This window comes from Symphalangus syndactylus, chromosome 6, assembly GCF_028878055.3.
Source record: "Symphalangus syndactylus isolate Jambi chromosome 6, NHGRI_mSymSyn1-v2.1_pri, whole genome shotgun sequence".
NCBI classification, from domain to species: Eukaryota; Metazoa; Chordata; class Mammalia; order Primates; family Hylobatidae; genus Symphalangus; species Symphalangus syndactylus.
Window position 1 is genome coordinate 37,962,401 of NC_072428.2, and position 17,028 is coordinate 37,979,428.

At 47.1% G+C, this 17,028-nt stretch overlaps 1 protein-coding gene and 1 pseudogene across 14 annotated transcripts in view; one reads left to right on the top strand and one right to left on the bottom strand.

The window, feature by feature from the left end:
- The window catches only part of HPS5 (HPS5 biogenesis of lysosomal organelles complex 2 subunit 2), a 44,177-nt gene extending 40,721 nt beyond the window's left edge, over positions 1–3,456 (top strand). For all 14 annotated transcript variants that reach the window (XM_055282171.2, XM_055282169.2, XM_063641036.1 and 11 more), the window contains one exon: positions 1,899–3,456. In XM_055282171.2, the coding sequence (XP_055138146.1) occupies positions 1,899–1,959 (61 nt within the window). In that variant the 3' untranslated portion in view covers positions 1,960–3,456. The remainder of the gene's footprint in view (positions 1–1,898) is intronic.
- A 12,360-nt stretch (positions 3,457–15,816) lies between these two features.
- Positions 15,817–15,934, bottom strand: LOC129485618 (uncharacterized; annotated as a pseudogene).
- Positions 15,935–17,028: the final 1,094 nt, after the last annotated feature.

A 17,028-nucleotide genomic window follows, 5' to 3' on the forward strand; every position in this document is an offset into this window, starting at 1 on the left:
ACTGATCTGGTAATTAAGGGAAGAGGCTAAAGTAATATTTCATTCACAGTCATGATCAAGATGATGTTCAGATTAACCTGAATAATCTGATGTGTCCTTGATTCTTTAAAAATATTACTGGTACCAGGCTGGTCATGGTGGTTCACGCCTGTAATCCTAGCGCTTTGTGAGGCCGAGGTGGGTGGATCACGAGGTCAAGAGATTGAGACCATCCTGGCCAACATGGTGAAACCCCATCTCTACTAAAAAAAAAAAAGTACAAAAATTAGCTGGGCGTGGTGGCACGTGCCTGTAGTCCCAGCTACTTGGGAGGCTGAGGCAGGAGAATCGCTTGAACTCGGAAGGTGGAGGTTGCAGTGAGCCGAGAACGTGACACTGTACTCTAGCCTGGTGACAGAGCGAGACTCCATCTCAAAAAAAAAAAAAAAAATTACTGGTACCTGGCTGGGTACGGTGGCTTATGCCTGTAATCCCAGTACTTGGGGAGGCCGAGGCAGGTGGATAACCTGAGGTCAGGAGTTTGAGACCAGCCTGACCAATATGGTGAAACCCTGTCTACTAAAAAAGAAATACAAAAAAATTAACTGGACATGGTGGCAGACACTTGTAAATCCCAGCTACTCGGGAAGCTGAGGCAGGAGAATTGCTTGAACTCAGCAGGCGGAGATTGCAGTGAGCCAAGATCACGCCATTGCTACTCCACCCTGGGCAACAAGAGCAAAACTCTGAAAAAAAAAAAAAAAAAAAAAAAAAAAAAAAATTACTGGTACCGGATACCTAATGTCTCAGTAATTTTTTTTTTTGTGGTATAATACACATAAAATTTATCATCTTAACAATTTAAAAATATTCAGCTCAGTGGTATTGTTATTCACATTGTTTTGCATCCAGTCTCTAGAACTTTTTCATTTTGCAAAACTGAAACTCCACACCCATTAAACAGCAACTTATTTCCTCTACCTAGCGCCTGGCAACCACAGTTCTACTTTCTGTTTTTATTATTTTTACTATTCTAAATACCTCATCTCAGTGGAATTATAATACATTTGTCGTTTTGTGACTGGCCTGTTTCACTGAGCATAGCGTCCTAAAGGTTTATCCATGTTGTAGCATGTGTCAGGATTTCCTTTCTGCTTAAGGCTGAATAATATTCCATTGTATATATATGCCAGCTTTTGTTTATCCATTCATCTGTTGACAGACACTTGAATTGCTTCCACTTTCTGGCTATTGTGAATAATGCTGCTATGAATATGAGTATACAAATATGTCTTCCAGACACTGCTTTCAGTTCTTTTGGGTATATACCTGAAAGTGGAATTCTGGGATCATATGGTAATTCTATTTTTAATTTTTTGAGGAACGACCATACTGTTCTGTAGAGACTGCACCATTTTATTTTCCTGCCAGCAGTGCACAAGGGTTCCAATTTCTCCATGTGCTAGCCCCACACTTGTCATTTTCTGTTGTTGTTTTTTGTTAAACAGTAGCTGTCCCAGTGGGTGTCAGGTACTATATATCTCATCGTGGTTTTGATTTGCATTTTTCTACTGATTAGAGATGTTGAGCATTTTTTCATATGCTTATTGACCATTTATATAATTGTCTTTGGAGAAATACCTATTCAAGTCCTTTGCCCTTGTTGAAGCAGGTTGGGTGTTTTCGTTGTTATTGCTGTAAGAGTTCTCCGATATTCTGGATATTAAACCCTTATCAGATACATGATTTGCAAATATTTTCTTCCATTCCGTAGGTTGCCTTTTCACTCTGTGCATTGTGTCTTTTGATGCACAGAATCAGTCAACTTTTTGAATCCTCTGAAACTCTGTAGTTTTTAAGTTTTCTGTGAAGAATGAACAATGACAACTAAATTTGCTTGTTTTTCTTTGGGATTTCAGGGCCTTGATACAAAGCATGCTTGAAAAATGTGATCGGTTTCTCTGGTCCCAGCAGGCCTAGTGGGAGAAGATTCAGCAGGATGTCATGACATTTTGAGAAAAACTAAATCATGATCCTGAACCTTCTGAATGCATTTGTTATTGAAGGAAAGACACCACCCCCAAATCCTGCCATCTTATTGGGGCTACTTTTATCAGTGTCTGTACCCTTGACATCAGCATCTGTGACTCTTTATCTGTGACCTCAGTGTTTCTTAACCAAAGTTGTGCTCAGCATTTCTTAACCAAAGTTGAATTTTGAAAAGAGTCAGTCCTTGTTTGCTGGAATTAGAATGTTAATGTCCTAGTATTATTCCGAACTACAGTATTAATTGCTTGTTGCTAGTGCATTAGAGAGATTATTTTCTTACTGTGGCTTCCATGTTGGGAGCAGAAGCTTTTCATCCTGGTCACATGAAGACAGATAGTGTTATTGACTGGAGTTGGATTATTTTTATATCTTGTCTGCTACAATATGGAAATTGCTGAAATAAGACCGTGTATAATGGAATTAACACCCAAAATAAGTAGAACACTGAAGATTTGAATTTGATATTTAAGTAAAATGGGACTGGGTGCAGTGGCTCAGGCCTGTAATCCCAACCCTTTGGAAGGTAAAGATGGGAGGATCACTTGAGGCCAGGAGTTCAAGACCAATCTGGGCAACATAGTGAGAATGCATCTCTACAAAAAATAAAAAAAAATTAGCTAGGCATAGTACCTGAGGCCAGGAGGTCCAGGCCGCAATGAGATGTGTTTGTGCCATTGCACACCAGTCTGGGTGACAGAGACCCTGTCTCAAAAACAAATTAAATAAAATGTCTTCATATATAAATTAAGCTAATTAAAAATATTTTTCCCTGTATTTAATATTTTCTAATCTGAACCTATATACAGCTAATTCATTCTTAGAAATGTGTTATCTGTAGTCTTTCCTAAACAGAGTAGCCCACAAGAATCATGCACTTTTTAAAATTATTTCTTTTTTTTTTTTTTTTTTTTTGAGACGGAGTCTTGCTCTGTCGCCCAGGCTGGAGTGCAGTGGCGCAGTCTCGGCTCACTGCAAGCTCCGCCTCCCGGGTTCACGCCATTCTCCTGCCTCAGCCTCTCCGAGTAGCTGGGACTACAGGCGCCCGCCACCACGCCCGGCTAATTTTTTGTATTTTTAGTAGAGACGGGGTTTCACCGCGGTCTCGATCTCCTGACCTCGTGATCCGCCCACCTCGGCCTCCCAAAGTGCTGGGATTACAAGCGTGAGCCACCGCGCCCGGCTAAAATTATTTCTAAGAAGCCATAACAAAACTGTGTACTAATAAAGACTGCAGCAAGCACTTGTGTTATTTAAATTATGTAAGTAGATTGTCATTTGTCAGGCTCCTGTGCGTTTACATAGCATGTTATATTAGGAATAAATGTAAAGTATGACTAAAGTTTTCATTGGAACAGAATGTAGACAGGAGGTTTATTGTGAGCATTTTGCAGAAAGGTGTGGAGTAAGTAAAGTGTTGGATGCATTGAACAATTCAACTCTTTTTTTCATTTATAACATAACCAGAGAATATGGACACAAATCACTGTTAAACTTATACATTACTCCTAGATATGATGCAACCATATGGGTTAAAGAGATTGTCGGGCTGGGTATGGTGGCTCATGCCTGTAATCACAGCACTTTGGGAGGCCAAGGCGGGTGGATCACAAGGTTAGGAGATTGAGACCATCCTGGCTAACATGGTGAAACCGCGTCTCTACGAAAAATACAAAAAAATTAGCCAGGCGTGGTGGCTGGTGCCTGTAGTCCCAGCTACTCGGGAGGCTGAGGCAGGAGAATGGCAAGAACCCGGGAGCCGGAGCTTGCAGTGAGCCAAGATCGTGCCTCTGCACTCCAGCCTGGGCGACAGAGCGAGACTCCGTCTCAAAAAAAAAAAAAAAGAGATTGTCAGGGAAAGGAGAATTCTTAGAATTCTGGGAAGTATGGAAAACCTTCCCACTAGCATAATTTGCCTTTTGGCTGTATTGGATTATGTTGAAATGTGCGTCTATACTGAGATAAGGGTGAGAGTCCCCGTCCACTGTCAGCACAGTGACCACAAGAAGGCCCAGAGGAAGTCCCGTGACAAGCAGACAGCATGAACTGGCACAATTGTGCAATCATTTCCTCACAGACCTTCTCAAGGCACAGCAATTCTCATTTGATAAAAGGTATGGAGAGAAATTTCTAATAAACAAAAACAAATCTTGTCACTTGAATTTATTTTCCAAGGCAAACAAACAAAAATCACCTTCATGACATTAGATGAAAAAAAAAAATCTCCTTCAGTTAAACATTTAAACTTGCAGTCTATTTGGGTATTAGTTTTTAAATAGAACTTGTATCTTTCTTTCGCTTCCCTGAAAGTTCTAGGCAGATTGTGATTCATGGTTGCCTCCCTTTTGCTTTTGTTTACAGATCTGACTGCTGTTTTACAGGGCATCGTAGTGGCTGAGAGCTTGTGTTCTGAGGCTGACTGCCTTGGTTTCAATATCTGCTCTCTTTTGCTTCATGACCTTGGGAAGTTCCTTTGTTTTTCTAAGTTTTAGTGTTCTCATCTGTAAAATGGGGATGATAGTAGCCCTGATTGAGGGTATTTTGAGGATTAGATGAGATAATAGCACAAAGAAAGAGTGACGTGTTAGAGCTCCTCTTTAGTGAGAATTAAAGGAGACGGAAATGTAGGGCACAGTGCCTGTGACATAGCGTATAGGTAATAATGTTAGCTGTTGTTAGAAAGGTTTGGGATGTTGTTGGACCTGGTAGTTATCAGACCCATAGACATTGGATTTACATGAGCCAGAGACAGTGGGAAGATGAAAATTGAAATTCATAATTTCCTTGCATGTGTTAAATTTGTGACTGCCCTGGTCAAGGCTCAAAACCTTGTAGTAGTCATCCTTGCCTCTTCCTCCTCCTCTACCCTCACTTCTAATTACTAGGTACATCCTCTCAATTCTACCTTGCTGGTGTTTTCCATTAGTCATTTTTTTCCCATTGTCTCTTGCCACCAGCTCATGTTCTCATTATTTCTTGCCTAGACTATTGCCGCAGTCTTTGTTTTTTTGTGTTTTTTTTGAGACGGAGTTTCGCTCTTGTTGCCCAGGCTGGACTGCAATGGCATCATCTCGGCCCACAGCAATCAAGTGATTCTCCTGCCTCAGCCTCCTGAGTAGCTGGGATTACAGGCATGTGCTACCACACCAGCTAAATTTTTTTTTTTTTATTAGGGGTTTCTCCATGTTGGTCAGGCTGGTCTGGAACTCCTGACTTCAGGTGATCCGCCTGCCTTGGCCTCCTAAAGTGCTTGGATTACAGGCGTGAGCCACTGCGCCTGGCCCATTACAGCAGTCTTAAGTGACCTTCCTCTCTTCACCTCTAACCACTGGCATCCCATCACTGCCACCAGTTCATCTCAGCACAATAAATGTAAACAATCTTAGATCTATTAAGAGGTGACAGCGTGCTGGCAACCCTCGCAGCCCTCGCTCGCTCTCGGTGCCTCCTCGGCCTGGGCGCCCACTCTGGCGGCAGTTGAGGAGCCCTTCAGCCCACTGCTGCACTGTGGGAGCCCCTTTCTGGGCTGCCCAAGGCCGGAGCCGGCTCCCTCAGCTTGCAGGGAGGTGTGGAGGGAGAGGCGCTGGTGGGAACCGGGGCTGCGTGCGGTGCTTGCGGGCCAGTGCGAGTTCCGGGTGGGTGTGGGCTCAGTGGGCCGCACTCGGAGCTGCTGGCCGGCCCCGCCGGCCCCAGGCAGTGAGGGGCTTAGCACCTGGGCCAGCAGCTGCTGTGCTCAATATCTCGCTGGGCCTTAGCTGCCTTCCCATGGGGCAGGGCTCAGGACCTGCAGCCCGCCATGCCTGAGCCTCCCCCCGACTCCGTGGGCTCCTGTGCGGCCCAAGCCTCCCCGGCGAGCACCGCCCCCTGCTCCACGGCACCCAGTCCCATTGACCACCCAAGGGCTGAGGAGTGCGGGCACATGGTGCAGGACTGGCAGGCAGCTCCACCTGCTGCCCCAGTGTGGGATCCACTGGGTGAAGCCAGCTGGGCTCCTGAGTCTGGTGGGGACTTGGACAACCTTTATGTCTAGCTAAGGGATTGTAAATACACCAATCGGCACTCTGTATCTATAGAGCTCAAGGTTTGTAAACACACCAATCAGCACCCTGTGTCTAGCTCAGGGTTTGCGAATGCACCAACTGACACTGTATCTAGCTACTCTGGTGGGGACTTGGAGAACCTTTATGTCTAGCTAAGGGACTGTAAATACACTAATGGGCACTCTGTATCTAGCTAATCTAGTGGGGATGTGGAGAACTTTTGTGTCTAGCTCAGGGATTGTAAACGCACCAATCAGCACCCTGTCAAAAGGGACCAATCAGCTCTCTGTAAAATGGACCATTCAGCAGGATGTGGGTGGGGCCAGATAAGAGAATAAAAGCAGGCTGCCTGAGCTAGCGGTGGCAATCTGCTGGGGTCGCCTTCCACACTGTGGAAGCTTTGTTCTTTCGCTCTTTGCAATGTATCTTGCTGATGCTCACTCTTTGGGTCCACACTGCCTTTAAGAGCTGTAACACTCACCGCGAAGGTCTGCAGCTTCACTCCTGAAGCCAGCGAGACCATGAACCCACCAGGAGGAGCAAACAACTCCAGATGCTCTGCCTTAAGAGCTGTAACACTCACCACGAAGGTCCATAGCTTCACTCCTGAGCCAGTGAGACCACGAACCCACCAGAAAAGAAACTCTGAACACATCTGAACATCAGAAGGAACATTCCGGACACGCCACCTTTAAACACTCACCGTAAGGGTCTGTGGCTTCATTCTTGAAGTCAGTGAGACCAAGAACCCACCAATTCTGGACACACTATCACCCAGTCAGGTGATTCACAAACCTGGCTCCATATCAGAATCACCACAGGAGCTTGTTAAAAATACAATTGCTGGCCAGGGACGGTGGCTCACACTTGTAATCCCAGCACATTGGGAGGCCAAGGTGGGCAGATCACCTGAGGTCAGGAGTTCAAGACCAGCCTGGCCAACATAGTGAAACCCCGTCTCTACTAAAAAAACAAAAAAATTTTAGCCAGGCATGGTGGTGGGTGCCTGTAGTCCCAGCTACTTGGGAGGCTGAGGCAGGAGAATCGCTTGAAGCCTGGAGGTGGAGGTTGCAGTGAGCCGAGATTGCACCACTGCTCTCCAGCCTGGGCCACGCAGCGAGACTGTTAAAAAAAAAATTAGCTGGGCATGGTGGCACACACCTGTAGTCCCAGCTACTCAGGAGGCTGAGACATGAGAATACTTGAACCCGGGAGGCGGAGGTTGCAGTGAGCTGAGATCGCACCACGGCACTCCAGCCTGGGTGACAGAGTGAGAGTCCGTCTCAAAAAAAAAAAAAAAAAAAAAAAATACAATGGTAGAGACCCTGCCCCAAACCTGAAATCTATAGATCAAGGGACTAATTTATTTTTATTTTTATTTTATTTTATTTTTGAGACAGAGTCTCTCTCTGTCGCCCAGGCTGGAGTGCAATGACACGATCTCAGCTCACTGCAACCTCCTGGTTTCAAGCAATTCTCCTGCCTCAGCCTATCGAGTAGCTGGGATTACAGGTGTGTGCCACCACGCCTGGCTAATTTTTGTATTTTTAGTAAAGGTGGGGTTTCACCATGTTGGCCAGGCTGGTCTCCAACTCCTGACCTCAATTAATCTGCCCACCTGGGCCTCCTGAAGTGCTGGGATTACAGGCGTGAGCCACTGTGCCCGGTCTCAATGGACTAATTTAACCTCCCTCAATTTGCCATTCACCCCCACACTGTTCTGAGATTTAGATAGAGTCATCCTCGTGTGTAGATGCACCACAGCCCCTGAGAAAGTGTTTATCTTGCTCTCATGAGAGGTTAATTGCAGATGCACTACCAGGATCTTTGTCTTCTTGGGGCAGACTCATGCCACTTCCCAGTCAAACTTTCAGCGCCTCCCCTCTGTTTTCAAAGTACAGCCCAAGCCCTTGGGCTTGGCATTTAAGGCCTTCCATGATCTATTTTCAAACTTTTTCTGTTTCAGAGCCCAAGTTTGTCCCTTGTCTTGGGTCCTCCGTTCCTTGCATACGTTCTGCACTTTGCTCTTTTTGCATATGTTACTGTTCAACCCTGGTGTGGCTTTTCACCCATTGCCCACCTGCTGAAATTTCCTCAGGATTCTGTCCACCTCACATGGACGTGAGGGCTGTATAATTGTCAGAACCCCGAGCTTATGAGGGCCCCCCACTTGGTTTAATGTTCTGCTTTCACTGTTTTGAAATTCTTAATAATTGATGGACAAGGGTCCCCACATTTTTTTTCCTGTTTTGGCTTCTCAACAAGTCCCCACTTTTTTTTTTTTTTTTTTTTTTTTGCAGTAGTTCCTACAGATTAGGTAGGAGCTCCTGACTGCCACAGTAGGTCTAGGGTAGAGCCTGAGATTTTGCATTTCTGACAAGCTCCCAGGCGATGCTGATGCCTCTGGTCCTTGGATCACACTTTGAGTAGCAAGGGTCAGACTAAAGTATAGTAGAGCCAACAACTTGGAAGGAACCTGAAAGACAGTACGGAGCTGAAGTCCCTGGCAGCTGAGATACTCATCACAAACTGTTAAGTGAGGATAAATTTGTATATTCCTTACCATTCTGTATTTTGGAGTATCTTTGTTAAAGCAAGTTAGCCTTACCCTACTAAAGGAAGTGAAGGAGAGCAGGTTTCACAGGTCTTTCTGTCCTTTTCTAATTTGGAAAAAGCCTATGAGGTATGCAATGGGAACTTAGCTCTGAGTGGGTCAAACACAAGCTCATGCTCTCTGGTTCGCTTCCTCCAGTGCTGGTGGGGACTGACTGGAGTGGCCTTTCTGATCTGAGGGGTTGGAGACTGATTTTGAAAGAAGTCCTCTTAGACTTCTAGCCCAGACCACACAGTGCAGCCCAGCTTACCAGAGTTCTGCTTTGAAGTTTGGGGCCAAACCCCAACCAACAATAGAGTGCTGGTCATTGTCCTCAGAACTGATCTCCACTGGGGACCTTGTGGGTTTGATTGGGCATAAGATTCATATATTCCTTGTATCCCCTAACCGTAAAGGCCGTCATATTGCCCTCATTTTACCCCAGCCTCTAACAAAGTACCTATGTTGTAAGAAAACAAAAACAAGTTATTTCAAGCAAAAGATTATGTAGTGTGTTACAATCTTGTTGCTAGGAATGTCACCATGTCCCTAAACCTATTAAAGCCCCATAGCATCCCTAAATTCCTTCAGTGTCTTATGGAGCACTGTGCTCCAAATCATGTTCCCCCTGGGAGTGGCATCTGTGTGGGATCACAAGGGTTATGGCAGGTTTCATTAGTCCATGGTGGTTTACATTTCTCTGTCTCTCCCAGTGGCCCTGCCTCTTTCCCCATCTTGGCTACCCAGTATAGTTTCTTCTTGTCTCTTTTATTCTCAGTCTAAGATCCAGTCCATTCCTTTGTTCCCAAGTGAATTTGCTGTGTCCAGACCTTACTTTCAAAAAGCAAAGCTTTGCACTGTGTATCAGATGCAGCCCATCAACTACTTCAGACCTGCTGGCCCCCTCCCCTTTCTCCAGCCACTGCTACAGCGATGAGTTCTACCATAGGCTTTGATTCATTTCACGCAGGTACAACCTGGCAGCACCTTGCTTTGGGTCTGCTCCGTGGACCTTCTACTTCCTACTCCAGGTAAACCTGCCGGACACTCATGTGTGCATAGCCAACAAATGCAGAAAAGAACAATGGCGGGGCCACCTTTGACCAAAGGGAGGTGGAAGCCAGTTGCTAGGTGCCTTTCATTTTGGACTGCTGATGGAGAGCACTGAGACACTTTCTACGATGTTCCTCTGAAGGTCCCAGTGGCATCAGTTATGTGGCTCTTAGGCATGGCCAGCTGTATAATGTGTCCCTGTATTGGCCTTGCTCCTCCCTGTTTTACTCCACTGTCTCACTCCTGCTCCCCATGTTCATTCCCCAAATAAAATACCTACACACAAGACTTTGTTTCCGCTTTCTTTTCAGGAGAACCCATGCTAAGAATTGTGGAAAGGTGGCGGAGGTGGGAAGCGGGTGCAGTGGGGAGAGTCTGCTATTCTTTGAGGCTTTATCACCTAGACTTAGTCTGTTATCTAAGTGGAGGGTGTATTAGGTAAGAAAGAGTAGTTACCCAGTCATCATTGCAGGCTGGGTCTTCTCTCCCCACACGACCTGCTTCCTTTTCCTCCCACTCTGATGTCCTCCACATCTGTTCAGCGGAGCTCCCTGACCCTACCTGCAGATGCAGCACAACTTATGGCTTGCTATAGGAAATACTGAAGGATCCTCAACCTCCAGTCTCTAGGCAAGCCTCCAACTACACTCTGGGGTACTAGGGAGAGTGGCACATCCACACTTATTCAATAGTGAGAGACCCAAAGGCATTGCTTCTGATCAAGGAACCAATTTTACAAAAAATGAAGTATGACAGGGTCCCATGCTTATGGAATTCAGTGCTCTTACCATGTTCCCTGTCTTCCTGAAGAAGAGAGGAGGTCTCCACTGCCGAACCTCTTGGCCTCGTTCAGTGTATCGCAGGTTCTGGAGTCAGACAAACCAGCCTGCAGTCCTGGCTCTGCACCTGTTACATGTGTGACCTTGGAGAAGGCCTGAGCACATAGCTCTAAACCTGTTTATCCAACTGAGAACATCAAAGGCTTCTCAGGAAGGGGAACATCACGCTCCGGGGACTGTTGTGGGGTGGGGGGAGGGGGGAGGGACAGCATTAGGAGATACACCTAATGCTAAATGACGAGTTAATGGGTGCAGGAAATCAACATGGCACATGGATACATATGTAACAAACCTGCACATTGTGCACATGTACCCTAAAACCCTAAAGTATAATAAAAATAAATAAATAAATAAATAAATAAATAAATAAATAAATAAAATAAAAAATAAAAAGGCTTCTCTGCAGTGTCAGATAAAGCATGTAAAGTATAGGACACAGTCTTGCAATTGCAATGTAAAAGATGGCAGCGATTCTGGTTACTATTCACTGGCCTTCCATATTCCAGCAGAGTTTGGGCTGCCACCACTGTGTGCCTGTACTGAGGCTCTTATTGTGTTGTGTCTACCTACATATCTCGCTTTCTCTTTAGAACAATAAACATTGTCAAACGACAATGAGTGAGACTAATGTATGTTGTGAACAGTTACACAGGACAATAGAAATGAACGTGTTTTGAGGAACTGTTCAAATGCTAGTTATGTTACAGGGGCTTCCAGTCCAGCAGGGGAAATGACATACAAAAACAGTTCTGAGAGGAGGGGGTAAAGATGAACCAGCAGGTGTGAACAAAGTGCTTGGGAACCACAAACTCTGCCCCAGAGTGTGGTTCATGGCTACCGGGAAGGCTTTTCAAGGAAGTGGAATTTTTGTCTGGACATGAATTCTAAGTCAGTGAAAAGAAAGATGAGGGAAACAAATGGGAGAGCCATTCTTTAGGGAGAATAAAGAGAAACTTTAAAAATTGGGTCAGTCAGAAGCAGGGTGATGTCCCTAAAAAAATAAAATAAAATAGTAAAATAAAATTTAAAATGAGATCAAGAGTAGGGGCTAGTGTTGGTGAGACTAATGTATCAGTTTCCAGGACTCTTGGGATGAGGCTTTCCAAAGCCTCATGGAAACGTCATTGAGGACAAGGCCAGGAGCTTGAGAAGGGGACAGGACACAACTGACAGGGCAGTGAAGAGATCTGGGCACACAGAGGCCTGGGAATAGCAATAAATGACTGGCGAGGCCTCTGCATGACCAGGGACGGGATGGGTGAGCGGTGTGAGACAATTGATCGATGTAGCCACAGATAGAAAAGGAAGGGTTTAACATAGAGGTTTATTAACAGCTAACATGAGATTAGCTACTAAGGGATAAAGAACACAGAAAGAAATAAATTTGGGAAAGGGCTTCTCACAAAGCTGAGATTAAATCTTGCTCGAGAGTGTGTGGCTGTAGCCACTGGGTGGCAGGAAGCTTTTGCTGGGCAAGCCAAAGCTGACAAGCAAGGAACTCTCCACTGAGGTGCTGGCAAAACGTGCCGGGGTGCAGTTGAACTCACTGGGAATGTGGCTGGGCTTCCTACAAACTCACTGGGCAACTGCTCACATGGCGTAAGGGGTGGGATGCTGCTGAAGCCCCTGGGATCCTGTAGGGGTGGCCACTGAACTCATCATGCCCTTGCCTCAGGGATGGCCAGGATGCCCTGTGTGCCCAGGAGTTGTCTCCCACCCATCCAGGCTCCACCTTCACCTAGATGTGCATGGATCACCCCTTCATACTAAACAGGCAGTGTATACCACAAAGAATAACACACAGTTTCCACAAATTCCACCTCTTAAGTATTTATTAGATACCTATTGTGTGCCCTCTCCCAGCTTTGTATCCCTGTCCTGAGGGCCTCACAGCCAGGTCTCCTGAGAGCAGAGTGAAGAGGAAGCTCAGTATTTCTCAGGCAGGCTGGCAGGTCGGAAGTGATTGGGGTCTTTGCCACTCCTGCCCCATTCATTGGCAGCCTGATCAGCCAGTGTGTCCTCCGCATGATGGCCCATGAATTTCTGGAGATCCTCTCTGGCATTGCTGTAATCAAGGCAGGCAAGAAGGAGATTAATCATCAGGCCATTGAGCAACAGCCCACCCTCCCATTCTCCCCGTTCCAAGGGAGGGCTCAGAGAGGGGCCCACAAAGGCCAAGGAAGGAGGGGTGAACACACTGACCCTGCCTGGGCACCGCCCCATTCAGCCAGGCTGGGCACCCCTAGGCTGGATGAACAGCACCCAGAGAGGGAGGGTGAGGAATCACTCACCCCTACCATCCACTCAGACCCTCCCACTGAGCACAGAGGCAGAGAGAGGGCAAGAAGACGAGGGGCCGCAGCCTCTAACTTCTCTACAAGGAGCTCGACTCCCTCCTGACTGTCCGAGGCAGGCAAGCTCTGCTCACCCAGCCCTGGCCTCCCAGGAGCTCCAGTTACCTGATCACTTCTGCGGCCCAGGCACCCCCAGGTCCCCTTTTGGCAGCATCATAGTTCCCCTGAGCATGGAAGTATTTGTCTGCGCCAATGTAATCGGCTTCTTTCATGTCAGAGTACGCTCTCCACATGTCCCGAGCCCCTGGAAAGGAAAGGAAAGGAAAGGCAGAACAGATATCAGGAGAACATAAAGACTCCAACAACACCTTAGAGGGGAATGAAAGAAGGACAAATCCTCCACTGACTTCAAGCTTTCAGCCTGTGATCATAGCAGCCTTGGATACCGTGGGTTGAGAAGCACATTCCTTTATCCTAGTTGGCTTCTCCAGGTCCCCTGGTGAAGAGCCACTGCCATAGAATGAAGCTGCCTATGATAAGATCCAGGAGTGTATACGAATGAAGTGGTGACATGGAATATTGATGCTGAGAAAGGTGGCAGACACAGAGTACTTCTGCCCTGACTGCTAAAGTATGTATTCTTTTTTTTTGTTTGTTTAGACAGTCTCGCTCTGTCGCCCAGGATGGAGTGCAGTGGTGCTATCTCAGCTCATCACAACCTCCACCTCCCAGGTTCAAGAGATTCTTCTGCCTCAGCCTCCTGAGTAGCTGAGATTACAGGCATGTGCCACCACGCCTGGCTAATTTTTGTATTTTTAGTAGAGACAGGGATTTCACCATGTTGGTCAGGCTGGTCTCGAACTCCTGACCTCGTGATCCCCCTGCCTTGACCTCCCAAAGTGTGGAGATTACAGGCATGAGCCACTGCACTGTGACCTAAAGTATATATTCTTGCAAATGGAATACACGTCATTGTGACCTGAGTCCCAGTGACTGCTAGGAGCATAAAAGTCCCTAAACACTTTCTCAGTAGGCTGTAGTGATGCTGTGGGTTGCTTGAGGAAGCAATAGGGCAGTGGTGCTCCACCTTTGATGCACTTTCTTTTTCTTTTTTATTATTTTTTTTTAGACGGAGTCTTGCTCTGTCACCCAGGCTGGAGCACACTGGTGCAATCTCAAGTCACTGCAACCTCTGCTTCTCAGGTTCAAGTGATTCTCATGCTTCAGCCTCCCGAGTAGCTGGGATTACAGGTCCTGCCACCATGCCTGGCTACATTTTAGTATTTTTAGTAGAGACGGGGTTTCACCATGTTGGCCAGGCTGCTCGGGAACTCATGACCTCAAGTGATTCATCCACCTTGGCCTCCCAAAGTGCTGGAATTACAGGTGTGAGCCTTGGCTGCACTTTCTAATCACCCAGAGAGAAACTGAAAGTCTCAATGCCCAGGCCACACCCCAGGCCAGTTTCTGCAGACTCTGCTGGGGAGTTGCAGGCATGGGTAGTTCAGATGATGCCAACTTGTCCCTGAGATTCATAACCGTCAACCTCTAGGAGGCGGTCAGTGATGTAACAGCTCTGACCTCAAGCACAGCCGGTCTCAAACCTCTGCCCTGCCACCTGCTGACTGGCAGTAAGTCCCTGGGCATTGGCCTCAGCTGCTCTAAGTCTCAGCTTTCTCACCTTCAAAGAGGGGAAGATGCCTGCCTCACAGAGTCATTCTGAAACTAAATGAGAAAATGCTCTGGTCCTTGTGGGGGCTTGATGCACATTAGTTCCCAGCTCTTGTCAAGAAGGCTGGAGAAGGAATGGAAATAGAACAAACCAGGAAGGGAGCCCCTGACAGAGCGAGGCGAAAGAGCCCTGTACATTATGCAACTAGGAAATCGAAGGAGGAAAGAGAAAGAAGACAGAAGGGTCAACAGCCTTAGTCATACTCTTATGCGATTTATGCTGAGGGACATTTTATGCCAATTGCAGGCCTTATTTTGCATCTTCTACTCAAAACAAACAGCTCAGCTGCTCCTGGAAAGGATGACTGTTCTTTCTCTGAGTAACTGACTGACAATAATCCTCGACTCTCTAATCTGTTTAGCAGCTCCCCAGGCACCCGGCACATCCTGCACATTGGGCAGCACAACCTAAGAAAGCGGCTCAAATCTTAAGGAAGCACAGAAATACCCCGTGTGTGTTGTTACTGGATGCCCGGTCCCTTACGGCTCAGGAGATGTGTTTTTGATACACCTTGCAGTGGCTTCTGAAACATGATCCATCCACTGAACACACCCTGAGAAGCTGCACTACGGGGAAAGGAGATATTCCCAGCAGCTCTGAAAGATTCGAGACAGGCAACCCAGCAAACCCTAATTCCTGGCAGGCCTCAGCAGTGCTGACCCTAGCAACTCTGTGGTTCAAAAGCAGCCTTCTGAAAGCATCATTTTCCCCAGTTTATCAGGTCCAGGGTGATGTTTCTCTTCAGAAATCCTGCATACCTTCTGAAGCCTTACCATCAAAAGCCTCGCCAAGGAACGAAAAAAGCTTCGGCTGCTGACACCCAGGACCAAGGAGCAGAAAACCAGGCCTGTGAGAAGCTTCATGGTGCTGAAATGAAAGGAGAAGTCAGGCAGTCGCCCACAAGACTGGCACAGCTTCCCTTGGGACTTATATTCCCACGAGAGCCTGGTTATTTCCACTGGATCTTATTAGAGTCTTAGTGGCTCACCTAGGAAACCTTGCAGCAGGACCTCACTGAGAGCCAGAAGCCCTCGGTTCTGAACCCATCAGCCCTGAAGCCTGACTGTGTAAGAGGATGCCAACGTGGCATTGATGGAGGAAGGCGGGAGTTACAACCAGACTGTCACTCCCTCAAGTAGCCTATAATTCCCCACAACGCATTTACTGTGTGTTTCCTCTGCCCAGCACAGAACTCAACATGGGATAAACACAAAGCAGGATCATTATTTTTTATTCTTAAAGCCTTTAGCACCTGGTATTCCCAGGTGGTCTCCCATCCAAGTACTACCAGGCCCGACCCTGCTTACCTCTCTAGATCAGAGGAGATAAGACACCTTCAGAATGGTATGGCTATAGGCCCCAGGATAACTATTTTTTAAAGGAAATGATAATCTTGTTGGGAAAGAGAAAACAGAGTAAGTTTTAAAAATCACTCCTTGGTGTGCTCCTCACCTGATCTGTGCTGAAGCTGAGCTGCGGGTCCCTGTCTGCCAGGGAGAGGTGGCTGCTATTTATACTGAGCCTTGCTGGTCTCTTGGGAGGGAAGGAAAGCTGGATGTGGTCCCTGGTGAAAGTCCCTGCAGGTCATTTCCCCTACAAAACAGTCTAAGACAGGTTCCTGGATGCCAGTGGTTTCTTCATCCCGGGTCATTTATCCCAGTTGTGTAACCTGTGGGAACAAGAGAGGTTTGCTGTGCCTTGGCAATGGACAGGGTGATAGACCAGCTCTGCTCCTCAGCACTGGGGGAAGTGCAGCTGCAGAGATGCCGGTGGGAGCCCTGTGATGGCGACACCTGGGCTGCTGGAAGGTGTGGAGTGAGGGCGGCTCTTCAGCCAGCTCCTGACTATACCGGTCATTTCCTCAGGATGGGCCCTCTTGGGCCACATGGCAGATGACCCTGACATGAAGTCCCTGTGAGTTCATGTCTAAAGCCTTTAAGCTTTAAAACGGACAGCCTACCCCTGCCACATCTCATGTGTGCCCTGGAAGGCTCCTTCCACCCCTCTGTCTGGATATCCTGATATTTCTCAGCACAGAAAATCTCTGCTCATTTTGGCTAGCTGGCCTAGCCAATTTGGAAATGCTTTTTCTAAGTTGGCTCCTGAGCCAAGGGCAATGTAGAGGGGGGGACTTTCTGCTGCCCCAGCCTAGTCCTGGAGCCCCACCTCGGGAGAATGAAAGTGTGGTGTGTTAAATAGGTAGCCCAGCTGGGGACGTGCCCAGCTCCCAGGCAGGGAAGGGTGGGAAAGCTCTTGGTCTGCTGTATTATCACGGAGGGGTGCAGGGGGCATGCAGGTCACTCTCTCATAAGAACATCAACAGGGTCAGATTAGCTCTGCAGAGGCTTATGGAGGAGCGTGGTGGCCAGAGATGGGTCAGTAGCAGAGCCCAGGGGGGCTGAGGCCAGGACATGCAGAGAGGCTGGTGGACATAGCAGCAACTCTGGTTTCT